General features: G+C 39.5%; 1 protein-coding gene and 1 pseudogene across 1 annotated transcript in view; one reads left to right on the forward strand and one right to left on the reverse strand.

Moving 5' to 3' along the window:
• Positions 1 to 258: 258 nt before the first annotated feature.
• Positions 259 to 20,721, reverse strand: part of Sh3yl1 (SH3 and SYLF domain containing 1) — a 47,994-nt gene continuing 27,531 nt past the window's right edge. Inside the window, exons 5-10 of the mRNA XM_042672406.1 lie at positions 11,243 to 11,355; positions 9,770 to 9,898; positions 7,311 to 7,473; positions 6,653 to 6,731; positions 3,326 to 3,382; positions 259 to 614 (exon numbers count right to left, since the gene is read on the reverse strand). Of these exons, the coding sequence (XP_042528340.1) occupies positions 424 to 614; positions 3,326 to 3,382; positions 6,653 to 6,731; positions 7,311 to 7,473; positions 9,770 to 9,898; positions 11,243 to 11,355 (732 nt within the window). The 3' untranslated portion in view covers positions 259 to 423. The remainder of the gene's footprint in view (positions 615 to 3,325; positions 3,383 to 6,652; positions 6,732 to 7,310; positions 7,474 to 9,769; positions 9,899 to 11,242; positions 11,356 to 20,721) is intronic.
• Positions 18,749 to 20,616, forward strand: LOC122101910 (annotated as a pseudogene).

Here is a 20,721-nt window from a genome sequence, read left to right on the forward strand (position 1 = left end):
CTGGGGGCTACAAGTCTCCCTGTCCATTATCTAATTTCATCCTCCAAAACTTGTTAAAACAAAATGGTAAAAACATTACCAGGGTCCCAGGAAATTGATCACTCTCTGCAATCCATACCTTCCTCTGCACTAAACAAAGTACATGGCTGAATTGCAGGCCTAGTGATATCTGATCTACACAAAGGACCGTGACCACAGAAAACCTGAGTGTTACCTCTGAGATATTATGTGGTATAAAATTAGTACAAAATATTCAAAGACATGGAAGTTAACTATTTATATAAAGAGAAAAAACTTTTACAACTGAAGTTTGAAGGATAGGAGTGTTTTAAACTTACATTAAACAATGCTTAGCTGAATGGTAAATCCTGTTAGTTTAGAAATAATTTTTTTTAACTATCAAAGAAGAAAATTATATAAAATTTAATCCATGGATACATAGTTGGCTGGAAAAATGCCAGTTTGACCTCGAAGTGTTCCTTCCCACCAATCAAAATGTGAGTCAGATTTTGAAATAACTGTTATTCTGTCTCCAGCTTGAAAACTCAAGTCCCCAGGCTGTTGCCCATCAAAGGAGTATAGTGCCGTCACTTCTACTGGTCGATTAGAGCTGTCTAAAACAAGAAAAGAATCCAAGTTATTCATGCTTTCTAGAGGAGAAATGGAAGCATGTATAAGACAAAGCGGCTGGTTAGGGTTGAGAATTTTCCCTCAGTGTATGGCAGAACCATGACACACAGTTTCTGTAATGCTTGCACGTCATCAAACTTTTGAAAACAGCAAATGTTTAGCAGTAGTTCCCAAATCCACGTAAGTCAGAACTGCACGTTATTCCATACTTTATGTACTTGGCAAGTATTTGTGGTATATCTGTGAATTTCGTGTGTGTGTGTGTGTGTGTGTGTCTGTGGGGATGGTTCTTAGTGATTGATGTTCTGCAGTAATCCTGCAGAAAGTATACACAGGATGAGTACCTATAGGTACTTATCTCTGCTTCCTGATACCTTGTGAACTACCCTTGGAATGCACCTTTTGGATCTGTTCCTGAAATTGCCATGAGCAGACCCCTGAAGCCCCATAAAAGCAGAGGAAAGGAAAGACACCTTCAGTTTTAATCATTTCTGTTGGTTAAACTCATTCCTTGGCCCATGGTATAATTAAATTATTAAACTATTAAAACAAGTGTAAAATATCACTGCATGAACAATCCTTCATCCAACATGGTATCTGCTGGCAGAACCAGCAACACCTCAGAATTAAATGATACTATAGACTAAAGGGACTTGACAGATATCTATAGGGTATTTCATCCAACTGTTGCATAATGCATACCTAACTTTCTCCAAAACAGATTATATTTAGGACATAAAGCAAGTCTTACCAATTATAAGAAAACTGAAATAATTATCTGCATTCTACCAGACCATATGGTACAAAATTAGAACTCAACAACAAAAGAAACTACAGAAAATATTCAAACACATAGAGACAGAATAACACATTATTGAATAATGAGTGGATCATTAAATAAAAAAGGGGAGAAATCCTAAAGTTCTTAGACTCCACAGAAAAGAAAATAAAACCTAGAAGAACCTTTGGGATATATCAAAGGCAATGCTCAGAGGAAAGATTAAGCTATAAGCTCCTACATCAAAATGAAAAGTGTTATCTCAAATATATAGTCTAATAATATGCCTTGAGCTTCTAGAAAAGCAAGAATTAGTCAAGCTCAAAATTAGCAGATGGAAAGAATAAAAATCAGGGCCAAAAGCAATGAAATAGAGCCTTAAAAATCTAATTAAAGAATCCATGAAACAAAAAAGTTGACTATTGGGAAAAATAAGATTGATTAACCTTTAGTCAATCTGATTAGACAAGGAGGGGAAAGACTTTGTAAACAAAAGATGAAAATGGGGATTATCACAGCAAATAAAAAAGAACATTCAGAAATCATGAAGAAATATTTTGGAAATTATATTCAAATAAACTGGACAATCTTGAAGAAGTAGATATATTTCTAAATGCACTTGACCTACCAAAATTAAACCAAGAAGCTATCTATAAAAAGGGAATGAGACTGAAGCAGTATAATAGTCTTACAGCAAAGAACAGCCAGGACCAGACAGATTCACCACTAACTTCTATGTCTAAAAAGAAACGAATACCAAGCTTTTCAATGAGAGATGAAGGGAAAGAACACTACCAAATGAATTCTATAAAGTCAGTATTTCACTCATTTTATACACAGATATGGAGACAACAAAAAAAGCAACAACTTACCCAAACAATCATGCTTATGTTTAACGCATGCTATGCGCCAAGTCAAACTGTCTTAATTCCAGGTATGTAAAGTTGATTCAATATATGTGAATTAATAAATGTAAAACAACACAGAAACAGAATCACAGACAGGAATCAACTGACACAAAAAGCCTTAGTCTTTTATGATAAACAATATAAGGAATCTAGGAATATGAGAAATGTACCATGACACATTGAAGACTATCTATGACAAACCTATACTGAACAACATACTAAATGGAGAAAACCGGAAATAATATCTCCCCAAGTTAGGAATAAGACCAAGGTACCCACTCTCTATATACCTTGTTATTATATTACTGGGATTCTTACCAATAGCAATAAAACAAGAGAAATAAAAGGGATCAAAATGGGAAAGGAAGAATTCAAAGTATCCCTATTTGAAGACTATGATCCTACACATAAAAGAACCTAAATATTCCAAGCAAAAGTCCTAGATTTGATAAACATCTTTTACAAAATAGCAGGATACAGAACCAACATAAAAAAATCAGTACCCTTTCTATATTCCAACAGTCAACAGGCTGAGAAGAGGGACCGCAACAGGAGAGGACGGGGAGACAAGAGTTCCTTGTTCAAACATCTTTTTGGGAGGGTCTGGTCGTGGGACCTGAACTCTGGGCCTGGGTGCTGTCCCTCAGCTCTTCAGCTCAAGGCTAGCGCTCTACCACTTGAGCCACAGCGCCACTTCCGGCTTTTTTCTTTTTTGCTTATGTGGTGCTGAGGAATCGAACCCAGGGCCTCAGGCATGCAAGGCAAGCGCTCTACCACTGAGCCACCTTCCCAGCCCCAATGAAACTTGTTGAGAGTGGTTGGGGAAGAAAAGGAGGGGGATGAGGAAGGGCAGAGGGGTGTGTCTTATCAAAGTAAATTACATAGATACTTGGAAGATTCAAAATAAAAACGTGTATAGCTAACAAATGCTAATAAAAATGTAAAAACAAGAAAAACTGTGATTGTAAGATGGCTATGAATCACTTTCAATGAACTATTTTTCATTTACCAACTCTCTCGTGATATCCAGAAAGCTCAGGATACAGCTTATATTCATTTCTGTTACCTGGAAGAAAGGGAGAGGATTTGGAAAGCTTATTAAAATTTATAAAATACACAAGCAGGCCTAACCCTTCCTAGAGGCATGGCTCAAGTGGTAGAGTGCCAGCTATGATCAAGGGAGCTAAACAAGAGCATGAGGCCCTAAGTCCATGCTTGGTACTTACACACATGCACACTCACACACATACACACATGTTATTCCTTAATTGGAATATTTCCTATACAAATATGTTTTTTAAAACTATCAAGCCTAACTGATCTTTAGGTGTCAGTTAAAAACTATATAGCTGCATGAATACACATTGTCTAAAATTATTTTAGGATTAAACAAGCAAGAATGTTTAGAAGTCATGGACTTGGGGACTGAAAACTATTTTTTTCTTTTTCGTCTATTTTTGGCAGTACAAATGGGTTTATTTACTTATTTATTTATTTAATTGGTCCTGGGTCTTGAACTCAGGGCCAGGTGCTGTCCCTGACTTTTGTGTAACAGGCTAGTGTTCTACCAAGTGAGCCACAGCTCAACTTCTGGCTTTTCGCTGGCTGACTGAAGACACGAGTCTCAAAGATTTTCCTGCCCAGGTTTAGCTTTGAACCTGGATCCTCAGACCTCAGCCTCCTGAGCAGCTCAGGTTATAGGTATGAGCCTCTGGTACCCAGCAGCACTCCTGGATTTTGAATCCAGGTCTTACTGCTCCTGAGGGTGGTGCTCTACTGCTTAAGCAGCACCTTCACTCCTTTTGCTCTGATTAATTTTGAGACGTCTTACTTTGTGGCTGGCATGAGACATTAGATTCTGATATATACTTCCCACCATAATTGGGGTAACACATCTTGCTCTTTCTATTGAAATAGGGTCTCATGGACTTTTCTGCCAAGCCTGGCTTCAATCTTCTAATACCATCCTCCTGAATAGCTAGAATTACAGGAATAAGGCATTCATTGAGATATGAATCACATCTTATTCTTTAATAAGACAAACTCCAGTGATCCAAATCCCATTATCACTAAAGAAAAGCGATTGCTATTCTAGAAGTCAGAATAAAGAAGGCTCACATTCAATCTTGAACCCTATGTCTTTCATTCACCCGAAGATTTTATATTATTTATATTATTTTATTATGTAATACTTTCTACAATACATATTACACTGAATATATATGTATATATATGCTTAATTTGTAAGTTTACTAAACATAAAACTAAGTTTTCATTTGAAATACATCTCAATAGATGTATGGGATGAAACTTCTTAAAATTAGCTTGTGCTCATAGAATGGCTATTTCTTTTTTTTCTTTTCTTTTTTTCTTTTTTTTGGGGGTCCGGTTGTGGGGCCTGAACTCTGGGCCTGGGTGCTGTCCCTCAGCTCTTCAGCTCAAGGCTAGCACTCTACCACTTGAGCCACAGTGCCACTCCCGGCTTTTTTTTTGTGCTTATGTGGTGCTGAGGAATCGAACCCATGGCCTCATGCATGCAAGGCAAGCGCTCTACCACTGAGCCACCTTCCCAGCCCTGAATGGCTATTTCTTATAGCTAGAACATCAAAATTATATTTCAGTGTTCCTTTTGCCTTGTTATAGATACAGTACAAAGAGAGATAAAATATTGTTTGTTTTTTGGAGACAGAATCTCATTATGAAGCCGTCTTTGAACTTCTGGGCTCAAAAAATCCTCCTGCCTCCACTTTCCAAGAATCTAGGACTACATGTGCTACCACAATAACAATAGTAGAATGGTTCTTATTAAAACTAGGCAAGGCTGGGAGGAGGTATTTTATAATACTGTAACTAAATTCTTTCATAGTCCTGAGATAGAGACAGAAATTTTAATCATCACCAAAGCAACAGAAAAATATTTAAATGATACTATATTATTATGATGATAGACGTTTCTTTGGATGATCACTAAGTATGTGACTTCTAATTACTATATAATTATATTAATAATTATGATCAAATTATGATATAATGTTCTCTGTATAAATTCTGATAAGTCAATCAGATTCTTCCTCAACTTTATTCAAAGTGAAGAAAGAAAGTAATATATTTATAAGAAGTCTAGCTGCTGAACAATGAAGACTGGGAAAAAAATAGGTATAAGACATAAAGGAGAGGATAATAAGCTTGCTGATCTCTCTCTGAAGACCTTTAGTATTCATTCTGTTGCTTCTCCCACTAATAATAGTTACAGTTTCTTTTTTTTTTTTTTCAGTTGTGGGGCTTGAACTCTGGGCCTGGATGTTGTCCCTGAGCTCTTCAGCTCAAGGCTAGCACTCTACCATTTGAGCTACAGCACCACTTCCAGTTTTCTAGTGGTTTATTGGAGATAAGAGTCTCACGGACTTTCCTGCCCGGGCTGGCTTTAAACCTTGATCAGGTGTGAGCCACCGGCACCTGGCAATAGTTACAGTTTCTACACTGAGGTTTTTAAGGCAAGATCTAAATTAAAGTCATTTTTGTGTTTCTCAAAGTCACAGATTAATGCCTCTTGGATAATAACCTTTACGTGAAAGATTTCCTACTTTGACATAATTCTATTAACTGGCAACTTTTATTCATGAAATAGAGAATTTTAAGAGTGATTCATAAAAATGAATGATATAAAAAGACAGGTAAAGAAGAAAACCGTGTTTTATAAATTTCAAATACTTAAAAGATATCTTGAACTGTAAAGCAGTGTATACTTTCAATTACAACTACTTGGGAGGCACAAAAGGATGGCCAACTCAAGGCCAGCCTGGTCAAAGGTTAGTGAGGTTGCCTCAAAATTAGGAGAATTGAGGGATGTGGCTCAGGTTTTATAACTCTTGCCTACAAACACAAAGAATCCCTGAGTTCAATCTTAAGCAGCACAAAAAGAAACAAAGAAAATAAGGAAGGAAAAGAAAAGAAGAAAAAAAATCATCTCATGATCCCGAGTTCCCAGAATGTATAGTAAAATAAATACTCGGAAATGTACATCTATGAGTATGCATGAAGACACTGTTCCCTTTTTAAATAACTAGGATAATATTCTTCAGAAGAAATAAATTAAAAAATTACAGATAAATCTCAAGGTAGACTTAAAGAAAGCATCTTATGAATGAGAACAGAAGTTTTCATAAATTATAGGACTGAAAACATGACTCATGATTTAGAAGAGACAGAATATTTACTTTTCTCTTAAATACCCATTCATTATGCTTTCTGAAAGTTTAACAATATTGCTTGATTGCTTAACAATAGTACTTACAAATTACTTAATTTTTATTTAAATTGCATAAAAAATATTTACTTTGTGAGCCAGAGGTCAGCTGGCCTACTCCAGATGACTGCTGTGGTCTGGATGATGGTTTTGGAGGTAATTCTTTAGCCTGGAGAAAACAAGGATGGATATATACAATTCTATGTAACTGTAACCCTTCTGTTTAGTAATAAAAAAATACAATTCTAAACTTGGTCTTAAGTCACTGAGCATAGAACACTTTCTGTTTCTCACAAGTTTGTGAAGCAGATTCCATCCCACACACTGCTAAGGAGGTACCCTGAAAGCTCGCGTGTAGGCTTTTCGGCTCTGCATGATAGAATTGGAAGAGGAAGCCCAAATGTGGTCAGGTCAACGTCCACCTTTTAGTTTTGGTTTCATTTAGCATTTCAAGGACCAAGAAGAACCTGAACAGTGTTGCGGAGCAAGGTGTGACACGCAAAAGCCTGGTAGGGCTGACTGTGGCAGCAGTTGGTATTAGTTTTAATCATTAACATCACCAGGTTTCATTCATAGGGAAACTGTCCTTAAACTCTCCAGAGACAATGACAAAGTCCCAGGACATTTTTAACCAGGACATTATGTAAGTAAGTCACAAAAGAAGCCCAGTTTGACAGAGAAACCTGATACCAGGGAAAGAAATTGCTGGGACCACAGAAAGAAACAGTGAAAGTAGGTACCACCACACCTTCCTCTGCTCCCTGGCTGCTTTCCTGGAGTTGATTCGTTGTCCTTCACTCTCATACTTTTCAGTAAAGGAATCAAGAATTTCATAAAGATCTTCTGCTTGAGCAGGCCGTGGAATATCTCCAAATAAAATGTCATAAGCTCGAATGTCCTGACAGTAAAATCTAGTAAGAACATAGATTTAAGAATATTTTTAAAAAAGAATATTTCTTTAAACTAAAGAGCAAGTCTATTAATACAAAGATATTTTCTAGAGTGAAACACATGATGTGTAAATATGTATGATCACTCTCATGTCAAACTACCACATTTTAAACCTCATGTTCAATTCTTCAACTTGCCTCTAAGCTCTATACAACACACACAAACACACCTATTCCCCCCACATTCATAGGGATTACACAAATATAGATACAAGCAGCTACATTTTCACAGGTTTTTACTTTTTAAACTTGCTATAAAATTAGTTTTCACATATATGAAATTTCTTTAAAATGTCCATTTTTAAATCAAAATTGAATGAAATTTTCCAAGGAGTTGTTTTTAATCCAGGATTAAGTTGAACTATAGCAGAAATAGCCAAAGGCTAGAATAGGAAATTTCTTTTTATTTATTTAATTTATTTTTTTTATTGTGAAAATACTGTACAGAGGTGTTACAATTACAAGGGCAAGATAATGAGTACATTTCTTATCAAGCATTGTAGCCTCCTCCTTTGTTTCCCCTTCCCATCCCTTCCCATCCTCCCCCTGTCCCCCCATCCAATACTCCCCGCCCCCCCCAAAGTTGTAAAGTTCATTTTCAACATAACGACTTGTACATCTCATTGTTGCAATGGATCCACCTGTATCCCTATTTAAACGTCTTGTTTTTCCCCTTCCCCTCCACAAATTATACCGACCTCAAATACAGTGAAAGCAGGGGTTATACTGTGGGGGAGGGACATACAAAGCAACAAAGAAATAATCTTATAAATGTGTTAGAAACAATCCCATGCAAGAAAAAAGACATTTGAATATATATCTTAGGGTTCATTTCCCTAACATCACCTTATCTGACCTTTTCTGCTTGACTCAGACATATACTAGATATTGCAAATAAGGGAAACCATGGGACCTATGTTTCTTGTCTGAGCAAGTCAGACAAGTTGAACATACACAGTAGTCTTAGGGAAAGGGTGTGATAATTTGGGCCTGACTTACTTCATTTAATATAATTTTTTCCAAGCCTTTCCATTTGTAGAATAGGAAATTCCTAAGATTATGCATGTTATAATTCTCAAACTGAGGAAACCACAAGTGAAAACATGGCTGTTGAGTCTATCAGATGATCACTTCTTCCTGTTTCCAAGTTTGGTGGTTTCTAGTTGTAACATTACAAATGCATTGAGTCTGGTAGAGGCTCTCCTGCACCCTGGGTGTACGAGAGGCTGTCCCTCTGGGTCCTATCCCCCACCTTACCAGCTTCCTTGAGTCTCCAGGTCCCCGAGTCCTACTGTCCTTCTCAGCTGCTCACCCTCCCTGTGCCTCATGCATTACACAGTGACAATTTCTTTTCTTTTCTTATATATATAATTTTTTTCCGGTTGTGGGGCTTGAACTCTGGGTCTGGGCGCTGTCCCTCAGCCCTTTAGCTCAAGGCTAGTGCTCTATCACTTGAGCCATAGTGCCACTTCTGGTTTTCTGGTGATTAATTGGGAGATAAGAGTCTCACAGACTTTCCTGCCCAGGCTGGCTTTGAACCCTGATCCTCAGAGCTCAGCCTCCTGAGTAGCTAGGATGACAGGCGTGAGCCACCAGCACCCAGCCACAGTGACGATTTCTAAGAGCAAATGTGGGGAAAAATATCCAGACCTCAAGTCAAACTTTTCCCTTCAGCTTCTATGAGCTTCCAAACCTTCTATTCAAAAAAATTTTTTAAAATAAAAATTGCTTTCTAGTTGACACAGAGGCAAGACAAAGGATGAGTGTGAAAATAGAAAGAAGTCTGTCATAATGAGATATAAGCTTTCTTAGTAGGTCCTCTATAAATGTTGACAGAATATAGGTTTATGATGTCTTCAGTTAGTAGAAAATTACATTAATAAGTGAATAACTTATGCTTATGAATCTTATTCTAAATGAACAAAACACAGACAATTGAGCATGTATCACGATTATAATCATATTTGACAAAGCCAAGGGAAATCATGCTTAGGAAGATGTTGAGAAGTAGAAAAAGTAAAATGTAAAATCAGTCTTAAAGAGGTAGAATGTTTTGTCTTTTTTCTGAACTTTCTATAAGAATACAATACTTTTACCTTAAATTCTAAAATATAAAGTGTGTACATAGGGGCATATTTTGTTGCATTTAAAAATATGTGTATTCCATAGACTCATAAAAACGGTATCAACTTTGAAGGTATGATCTTCTCATCATACATGCTTTGAATCAATTAAAATTACTTTGACTTGCCCTTACTTCCGGTTAGTTTCTTTCCTTTCAATCAAACAGCTCCCTTCTAGGGAAATGCCAGCAAAGAGTCCCCTTGATTTGCAGTATGTGAAGACAGCTGCAGAGCTTCTCAGGGCCACATTTCCTTCCAGGTTCCTGAAAGGGACAGCAGGAGTCAGATGAACACTTCAAAAGTCTGAACTTAGCCACGAGAAATCTCTCATTGTGCCTTGGCTTCCATGTCTCACAGGGGGGAATTTTTTTTTTTAATTGTGAAAATACCGTACAGAGGGTTACGATTACATGGGCAAGGGAATGAGTACATTTCTTATCAAGCATTGTTGCCTCTCCATTGTTTCCCCTTCCCATCCCTGCCTCCTCCCCCCCCCCCCCCCCCCCCCGCCCCAAAGTAATTGTTGTAATAGGTCCACCTGTATCCCTATTTAAACAATTTGTTTTTTCCCTTCCTCTCCACAAATTATACCAACATCAAATACAGTGAAAGCAGGGGTTATACCATGGGGGAGGGACATACAAAGCAACAAAGAAATCATCTTATAAATATGTTAGAAACAATCACAAGAAAGAAAAAACCTTTGAATACTTATCTTGGGGTTCATTTCACCTAACATCAACTTATCTGACCTTTTCTGCTTGTCTCAGATATATACTAGTTATTGCAAATAAGGGAAACCATGGGACCTATGTTTCTTTGGAACTGGCTTACTTCACTTAATATAGTTTTTTCCAAGTCTTTCCATTTCCTAACAAATGGGGCAATGCCAGTCTTTCTGATGGAGGCATAGAATTCCATTGTGTATATATACCACATTTTCTTGATCCATTCATCTACTGAGGGGGGAATTTCTGATGGCTATGCTAGCATTTTAATGTGGCCTAGACAGAAGACGGGTCAGCAAGAACACCCCATGTGGAATCATTGCAGAATGGAATGACAGCATGTGAGGGTCACACTGGAGGGAGATGGAAAGCTGGAATTTCCACACAAGCAAACACATCTCAATTGCAACCTACACATCTGTTCCATGGTTTTACTCTTTAATTTATACCTCGCTTAATAATCTAAGAACAATATTCCACCAGCAGAAAAGGAAAATACAACTAAAGTACTGTAAACATTGTTTAAGTAAGGTTTAGTCATTTCAAATTTTCATGATTTACCTTAAGAAAATTTTTTTTCTCTCTTGAACAAAGCTGTCATTTTTTAATTAGTAAAATTTGACTTGTTTTGGATTTGTCAAACTCAAGGTAAATTTTCTGTGTTCAATTTTAATAGAAGCCATGGCTTGTATTTCTGAAACTTGTTTCTTCTGGTGAGTTCTGCTTGAGATTTTTCTAGTGCATCTCACCAGCTAGTATGTTTGTTTTTCTGTGTATGCGGGTGATTTTTTGTGTGTGTGATGGCTTATCCTCTTGTAGACACATAAATCATAATTTGGCTGATTCATTCTCACTTCCAAAATATTTTATATGGCTCACCTTCCCAAAGGCCCAACTGCCACAGTAAAATTTCCTCCCAGTGTCAGGTTTCCACCCTTCGCAAAGGCTTCTACTGCTCTGTCATAATTCAAAATTATTACCAAATCCGATACCTAAAATATAGAAAGTCACTTCTTTAAAAACGGTGACAACTAAGTACCATGTAAAGTACATATTAACTTAAACTCAAATACATCATAAACAATGTCATTTCAATATAGAGAGAACAAACATGAAGAGCCATTATTTTGAGCTGATGCAGGAAGAAGCCAACATTGTGGTGATAATTATGAACAATGCTTGTGAGCTACCCCTGTGGTGAGCTTCACTGTGATGTCTCCTGCTGGGCTTTATTCCTACCCAACACTAACAGTGCAGCTGGTGCAGATGAGGCCCAGTAAGGCTGCAAACAGTCACTACTGATAACCAGAATAGAGCAAAACAGGTGGCCTGAACCACCTCGCTGCCCAAGTGGTTTCTTTCTTTTTTTTTTTTTCTTTTTGATGGCAAGGAAACTTGACAGAGCTTTACTGAGTAAGTAAACAAGCAGGTAAGCAGACAAACAAAAGGGCGGGGCACATTCTTGCAAAGTATGAGTGCTTTCATGGGGAGAGAGAAAGAAAGAGGGAGAAAGAAAGGGAGAGGGAGAGGGGAGAGGGAGGAAGGGAGAGAACATAGGAGCCCCAGTAGATTCTTAATAAGTGTCAAATACCCGACCCATGCAGGAGGTTTCTCCTTGTGAAACAGGGTACTGTTTCACATTTTGGCAATGTGGTGGATAGGGAATTTCCAAAAACTCTTGGAGGTGAAGTCCCTCCCCCATCTCCAGGTGACAGGGAGTGCCTGAACTCCTAGAGGCAGGAGCGGGAACTTGGACAACTGGACCTGCCAGACCTATACTATAACCCTATCTAGGCCCTGACCACCTCAGCTGCCGTTGTGCTGTCTTGTGTTTACTGACTCTTCTCAGGTCAGTATAGCAACCCTCTTCAACTCTCCATTAGAGGTGATCTGGTTTGTTGAGATGTTTTTCTGCTCTTTCTTTACACTACTACCCTATGGCTCAGTTTCCTAACAGTATTAAGTGTATTGGAGGCTGCAAGCAGTTTTGGAGATATGTGTCCACTCAAAGTTGCCAGCTTTCCAATAAAAATTCCTGATTCATCCTCCAAAAATGTGGCTTCTCTGTATCTCACAATCAAATTCTTGTATAACATTTGCTTTTGCTATTTGCATCATACATTTAGACCCTTTCTAAGGATTCTGGTATAGAACGACAGAGATCTATGCAAAATCAATCACTTCTCTCAGTGATCAACCTGTATTTCATAGGCAATTCGAGATAACATGTCACTTTGTGTTTTATGGCAGTAACACTCAGAAAATAGAAAATTCTGACCAGACCTTGCCAGCCTCTTTAGTTGTTTATTAAGTTCCTCTGAAGTAAGAAACTCTTCTGTCCATCAAGTGTGGTTGCTGAAACCTGAAAACCTATTTGGGAGGTGATCAAGGATTCATAACTCAAAAATTAAAAAAAAACCCAAAAAACACAATAAAAAACATTCAACCAATGAGTCTGTGCAGTTCTAAGCACTGCTGTACAAATAGGGACTGTGTAATTCAGGCCAGATTGGATGTAAAGACTCTAACTTGCAAAAAGGTCTTTTTAAAGTTATCTTTAAGTAGTTGTAACAAGAGTTTCAGTTCAACATGTAGACTGTGAGTACAATGCATCTTGATCAGCATTACTCTTTTCATCATTCTCACCATTGCCTAGTTAACCTGGTTCATTGTCACATATATACACTGAATATTGTAACTGGATTTTCCCACCCTTCCTCTCTCTGTTAGTCTGACACCTTCCCCTTCCTCGACAACATATGTTCCAGTTTCCTGGGACTCATTTTGTTAAAGTGAAAGTTAGCTGTTCAAGGGAGTTACACCACTGGAATCTTCTTCTGCACATACCATATTTTAGTTAATATGCTTGTGTATATATGCATATGACCCTGTATGTATATTTATACTTAGGTTTAACTTCTACATATGAGAGAAAACATGCATCCTTTGTCTACCTGAGCTTGACTTACTTTACTTAACATAATTTTCCCAGTCTATTCATTTCCCTGCTAATCACATAATATCATTCTTCCTGATAATTTTCTTGATCCATTTGTCCATTGTAGGGCATTTTGGCTGTTTCCCTAAGTTGGCTGTTGTGAATAGTGCAACAATGATCATGTGTATGCAAGTGGTTTTATTATATCCTGTCTGTAACCTTTTGGATAAACATCTTATTAGAGTTGTAGTGCTGGATCATAGGGTAGTTATATATTTAGTATTTTTTTGCCAAATCTCCAAACTGCCTTCCACAGTGGTTGTAACAGTTTACATTCCCACCAGCAGTGTAGTAGTGTTCTTTTTCCCCCACATCCTTGCAGAAAACATCTTACAGAACGGCTTAAGTGGTAGAATGCCTGCCTAGAAAGTATGAGGTCCTGAATTCCCCTTTGTTGATACCTCTTAGGAGATACTAGCCACAATCTTCAGCAGCTCCAAAAGTGTGTGAGCACTGGTAGCTCTGGGTTTATTATTTCTATAGTTGAGAATGAGGAACACAACAAATTCTGTATAAGACAGCTGAACACAGGGAAACACTGCAACAGTGGGCTATGATTGAAAAAATGCATCAAAATATAATTAACTATTAAGGTACAAGTTTTTCAAATGAGATAAACCCTTAAATGTAAGAATTTAAAATGGCAACCACCAGCAAAAAAGCTGGGGACAATGTTCTCAGGAGCCTTCTGCTCTCTGACCTACTTCCCTCAAGCCATCTCAGGATCTGTGCCACTTCCTTATGTCCCTGAATGGTCCTCCCATAGTAAACGAACAAACAAACAAGCCTCACTCCGTCAGTGTGACATATGGTGGCTGAAAGCTGAAAAGCCCATATCTGGGCACATGGTAAGAAGGCCTGAGGCTCCCTTGTTTGGTCCTTGAAGTGTCTCCTTATCAATCTTCTACAGAGTCAAGACTTTCTCCCTTGTCACCCTCTAAACCCACCTTAGAACTGCTTGGAAACTTCCCAACTCCCCTGAAAACCTTAGTGTCTGGGTGAAAGCCTTCACAATATGCACATGAGTGACTTCGCCCATCTCACAAAGAAAAACCAGGTTTGGACATCGTCTCACAGTATCTTCCATCCCTCGCACACAGGCCTTTGGAACTTGGAAACAGTACTCTGACTTCTAACAATAATTTCTCTCAACATAAGTCTAGATTCTGTCCTCTTCAGTAAGGTAACACTGTTTACCCAAATTCTCCCTGGAAAAAACTGAGTCTTTTTTTTCCCCCTCAAACTCCAGTGAAAGGAAGACTGACCACAGTTGATGAACTAAAGTGAGCTCTGGATGTTGGTATGAAAACAAAGATGGGTCATGTATCATGGTTTTAGTACTCTTGGCTTTGTTCTAACTGTCTTGAAAATATTGAGTATTTAAGCCAAGTCTTGGCCTTACTTCCCTAGACAGTGATTTGCAAAGCTCTACTTGTCAGAATTACACATCTTTAGTAGTCTCTCTCCTACCACAATAACTTTTTTCTCCCAAATTGATCCCTCTTCCAGATGCAGGTGGCCATTCACTAGTCTAGACATTTAATTAGTACACAGTATGTTCAAAGAACACAATCTGATTTTCTCTCATAGAAACTGAGGACCCAGTGCAGAGGATGTGAGTATGGACTATGAAATGTGTCTGTGGCTGCATTCATGGTCTAGGAGGGTGGGGTCAGGACTGCTTAAGGTCTGAACTTCCCTTTCCACTGAGTGCTCTGAAGAGGCAGCAAGACATCCCTGCAGCCCTTCAGGGCAGTCATGGAACACTGCACTTCACCTGGCTTGTGCTTGTTAGCAGTAAAGACTGACATTAGGACCAGGCACAAAGAACACCAGAATTCTCCAAGTCACATGTAATGAATCTGGGGAGTAGTGGGGGTAAATGGCCCTCAAACCACCTTCTATATTCAGGGAACCCACAGTAATACAAGGTTTCACTGGGGTGGAAATATTGAGAGTATACAGAGAGATGTCCACAGGAAATATGGCCAACCCAAGCTGACAAGTGATTAACACCACATTGTAACCCAAAGAGACAAATATTGAAGGGACTGAGGAGTATTTAAGAATCAATTTGTTTAATTTTTTTTTTTTTTTTGCCAGTCCTGGGGCTTGAACTCAGGGCCTCCCTGGGCACTGTCCCTGAGCTTCTTTTGCTCAAGGCTAGCACTCTACCACTTGAGCCACAGCACCCCTTATGGCTTTTTCTGTGTTTGTGGTACTGAGGAATCGAACCCGGGGCTTCACGCATGCTAGACAAGCGCTCTACCACTAAGCCACATTCCCACTCTTGTTTAAACATTTTAATGTTCTTAAATTTTGCAACATTGATTCAGGAAGATTATGTACATTTCCCACAGACTAAAACAACAGCTAAAACTTAACAATTCAAGTTGACTTTCCATCCAGTGTCTAAAGTCAAAATGCCATCTGAAGGAAAAGGGACTTGGAGCAGTGTAAAACTGGCTAAGAACACACTGAGAGGAAAAAAGACTTCCAAAATGGTATATACAAAACTCTGCAGACTTCTTCCATAGCTCATCAAGCATAAATAGCAAAAAATAATTTTTATTTATTTATTTATTTATTTTTGGGTCCGGTCGTGGGGCCTGAACTCTGGGCCTGGGCACTGTCCCTCAGCTCTTCAGCTCAAGGCTAGTGCTCTACCACTTGAGCCACAGCGCCACTTCCGGCTTTTTTCTTTTTGCTTATGTGGTGCTGAGGAATCGAACCCAGGGCCTCAGGCATGCAAGGCAAGCGCTCTACCACTGAGCCACCTTCCCAGCCCAAAAAATAATTTTTAAAAACATTTAACATGTCTAGAAATTAGAGATACAGCAAGTAAGATATAGTTAAATATGACCAGTGCTTCTGTCATCTTGGCAGATACAGTAGGAGCTGCTGACTATTTCACATTGGCACCTCATTTCTACCAGGGGAGCCATTCTGGGGAGGGGTGGTGAAGAGGCACAACTCCCTAGTACCCGGATCAGGGTCATGGTGTTCCCTAAGTGGGAGCTGCAACCACTTCTCCCCTGTGTTGTACTGCAGGCGCTCCACCGAGAGGTCTGCACAAATCCCCACCTGGAACCTTGGGGTAGTAAAACCATTGCCCAGGTGCAAAGACACCCAAATTTGCTTGCCCCAGTTCCCTACATGACAAAAGCTCCACCCAGAGAAAGAAAGCAGAAGGTTATGGACCCTGTCATATCTTGATCTCACCCCAAGTAAAAGGAGCCACAGTCCCAGCTTCCAGCCCTGGAGTGAGGGCACAGGGTATTGGCCAGAGAGAAAGGCAGAGTGCCACAGCTCCCGCAATTTTACTGGAGCTGCGAGTGGTGAAAGTCTAGGGTCTACAAGAGTGATGTAGCTGACACACGGCGAGGGGAGCTGGCAGGTCCAATGGAGCAACAAGGTCACCCAACGTTGTCTAGAAATGTGACAGGAAAAAGAATACCCAGAACCCTCCAAAAACAGGAAGTGCTTATTAGACAAAACTGGGGTCCATTTTTACCCGAAGTCAGTATTAAAAACAAAGAGGCAATGAAAAGGCTAATACCACCCCTGACACCTGACAGCTAAGTGGAGAGATCATCTGCATTCTTGGCTGTACACTATTAGGATGTGGCTACAGAATTCATAGCATAACACTGCCAAGTGCTCATCAAAATGCTTTATAGGAAGTGGCACTGTGGCTCACATGGTAGAGTGCTATCCTTGAGCACAAAGAGGCTCAGGGACAGCACTTAGACCCTGAGTTCAAGCCCCATGACTGACAAAAAAAAAGTGTTTTATAGCACCTCTGCTTCACTGTCCTAAATTCTAATAAACCCCCTTTAACTGACTCTGTGTGAATACCAGAGTGCACTTGTACACACAAGGACAGCTACAATGTGACCAGGCAATACAATTCTTAGGAAATCACTGTATACATGACTTGTGATGGACAGAAGTGTCAGTGAATGACAGAAGACTGTACTATCTAAAACAAAACATGCAGTTTTCATCATCATCTTCAAGAACAAATAAACCTGATGAGGTAAGCAAACACAAAGTTAGTGTGACCAATACATAGGAAAAAACCCCAAGAAACTAGAACAGCTGACATTCTAAGTAATCCAGATTTCCATCATCCAAAATGTGCTCAAAGAATTGGAGAAAAAGGATGAGAAGTGAAACTTTCATGCAAAGGATGTCTCAAATAGAAATACTTAATATTGTGATTAGGAGATAAAAATCATACAAAAGAGCAAATGAAATTCTGGAGTTAAAAAGTACATTAACCAAATTCACTATCTGGGCTCAAAAGTAGATACAAACAGGAAATAATCAGTAATCAGTGAATCTGACGAGAGACTAATAGAGACATGAATCATAAAAGCTAAGAAAAGTCTGTGGAAAATAGCAGAAGCGCTGAGTCTCCAGGAAGTAGGCAGCTTGTGTGACATGGCAAGAGAGGTGGGAAGAGAGAAACAGCATTTTCAAAGCAGCACCTGTGAGAGGCAGTTTAAAAGATGCTTTTGCTGGCCTGTGAATTAATACATCTGTGCTCTCTGACCTGGGATAGTCCCTGCCAATTACTTTGCCATCATAGCGGGCTTTCACGGATTCATTTGTGACAAAAGACAAACTGGCTTTCAGTCAATGCCTTCTTATCATCCTGAAGAAGGCAGCAAAAACTACAGGCCACTAGCCAGGCCTCCAGAGGTAAAAACTGAGATAATGGTCAAGTAGGCAACAATACGCTGTGACCTGAGACTGTTTATACATACCTTTCTTACTCTCTTACCCTAACTTTTCCTATTTAACCTGAGGCCAATGTCTCCACTCCTAATCATGACTTAAGTGCTGCCTTCCCATGGCTTCCAAACAATAAGAAACCTTTCTCTCTCCTTCACCAGGGGTCTTTATTTGGCATATGGTAGCAAATGGCCAGATCTAACATTGGACTCCTGAAGTTTGGTCTGAGCTCTAAAATCTTGGTTTCACAATGTCTGGTGAAAAATGTTAGTCTATACTCAAGAAGTACACATAACAGTGTAAGTGTGAGGAGAGCCACCAGATACAGAAATGTGAAATGTGGTAATACAAAAAGTCCAAGGGCAGCAAGAGAGGAAAATGCTGAGAAGAACCACGGCTCCATTAGCACACCAGAACAGTGGAGACCAGCAGGACGGGAGTGGCGAGCCAAGTAGGAGTGCCTAAGGGAAAGCCTGCCAACCTAGAATCTTACAGCAACGCTTCTTTGGAAAATGAAGGCAAAATAAAGATATCTCCAGATTAAAAGAAAAAAGTCTGAGGGAAGTTACTAGTGGATCCATTTTTATAAGAAATATTAGACACTAAAGACATACTTCAGGTAGAGATAACTCTAGGTAGGCGGTCCTATGCGCTGTGGGAAAGGAATAATGCTGCTAGCATGTCTGCTAGCTAAGGACCTGATCAAGAGAGCAGGCTCACTTTCCAGATTAAGGGAAGGTAGGATCGAAGGTGGTGCAAAACAGTGCAGCAAATTGAAGGCAGAATTGAAATTCTCATAGAAAGTCCAAGGTGGGAAATGGCCACTAAAAAATCCCATTTGCAAAGTACCAATCTGACCCACCTAAGGGCCATTGTGGAGTCAGCAGAGAACCTGGAAGTTGTTAGTGCCCTGCATGTATCCGGCTACATGGATACCTTGGGAGAAAAGCAGACCCTTGTGGTAGATGTCATTGCAAATGGTGGTCACACTTGGGTGAAGGCCATTGGCAGAAAGGCAGCATAAGATGTGGAATCAGAAACAAAACAAAATTATTGATTATTAAAAATGGGGCCAAATATTAAAGGCAGAACCTCTCTGTAGAGAGAAACTCCAGGCCTTTTCCATCCTTGCTAAAGAGCAAAAGAACATCTCTCCCTCACTCAAATTTACCAAGATGGCAGCTTTACAGTTTACCACAAACTTTGCTGAAGGCGACAGACAACCTTGAGGCTGTACTGAGCTGCTGTACTGAGTTGCTGTATTAGTCAAGAGCTTATAATAAAAATCATTTCTGTAAAATAGACTACCCCTACCCAAGGATATGTTTTGACTTTTGTAATCAAGTATGGATAGTACTGATAGTATGAGACATGCTAACCAAGTCAAGACTTGTGTGTTTTTTCCTTTAAAAGACCCTCATGGAAAAGAAGATCTCACTATATCCTACTACTCAAATAGTGGGTGGGGTGTGGTTGCTGTGTGGCTAATAAAAAGACTCCTTGCCCTGTTTAACTGAGTTGGTGGCCTTAATTTCAGATTTGGGACTCTTCAGGCAGAAGGGCTGCATCACATCTGGCTGGGCCAAGGCCAGTATAGTGACAAAAGCATCATTGAGCAGGCTGAAGACTTCCTCCAGGCCAATCACCAGCAACCAGTACAGTATAGCAACCCTCACATCACCTTTGCATTCTACAAAAGAGTCTCCAGCCCATGGTAGCGAAGCTGGAAGAAATGGGCATATCTGTGAGGGGTGACATTGTAGCTGTGAGCTCCCTATTAGATCACCCTCAGGAGCTCCAGCTGAGTGAAAGTGAGTCTGAGGATGAAGGCCCAGAATTTTTACAGGTGACCAGAGCTGACTGTGCTTGCAAGTGTTGCGTTTCTCACTGAGATTAAAGTTGATGTGTGTCGAAGAGTGAATCCGGACATTACTACTCTAATCACTTACATATCTGCCCTCAGTTTTGGAGGCTGACAGTTTATCTTCAAAGAAAAAGTGCTCACAGAACAAGCAGAGCAGTAGAGGAAAGAGCAGGTTCTACCTCAGCTAGAGGCCTTTACGAAGAACAAGTAGTTGCTTGCCTGAATCTGCTGTCAACGATTTTCAGTTGGTTCTAGATACCTTAGGAGGATGGGGAGGGGGAGGGGGAGAGGGCCACTATGCTAATTAAGCAAATCAGTGTGGTGCCAGACCAGCCTTCTGAGCCTGCCTTGAGACTAGTAACAACTTTGGGGATGGGAGACACCCTGAAAGTCATCACCATGACTACAAGTAGTGGTTTTGTCTGAGCTGCAAACAGCCAGGGTGTCAAGTTTAGTGTGGTTATCCATTGGCCCAGAGTACTCACTGAGAGTGAACAGGCTGCAGCACCCTTTACTGAAAGGTTACACAAATGACTGAACACTAAAAATTGTCAAAGAAATAACATTTATATAAAAGGCTAGCCTTCCCTTCTTCATTGAGGGGAATAAATGAGGTTTACAGTAAAAAATGATACTTAGAACTAGTAGAATATTTTTTGTGTCATCTATATTTGAAGTAAATAATCTCAAAGTAGAAAAAGCACAAGAGATAACTTTATCAAGCTTCATTGCCATTAGAAACAGAATACACCATCA

The sequence above is a fragment of the Dipodomys spectabilis genome, unplaced genomic scaffold, assembly GCF_019054845.1.
Source record: "Dipodomys spectabilis isolate Male_0828 unplaced genomic scaffold, ASM1905484v1 ptg000705l, whole genome shotgun sequence".
Classification (NCBI taxonomy): domain Eukaryota; kingdom Metazoa; phylum Chordata; class Mammalia; order Rodentia; family Heteromyidae; genus Dipodomys; species Dipodomys spectabilis.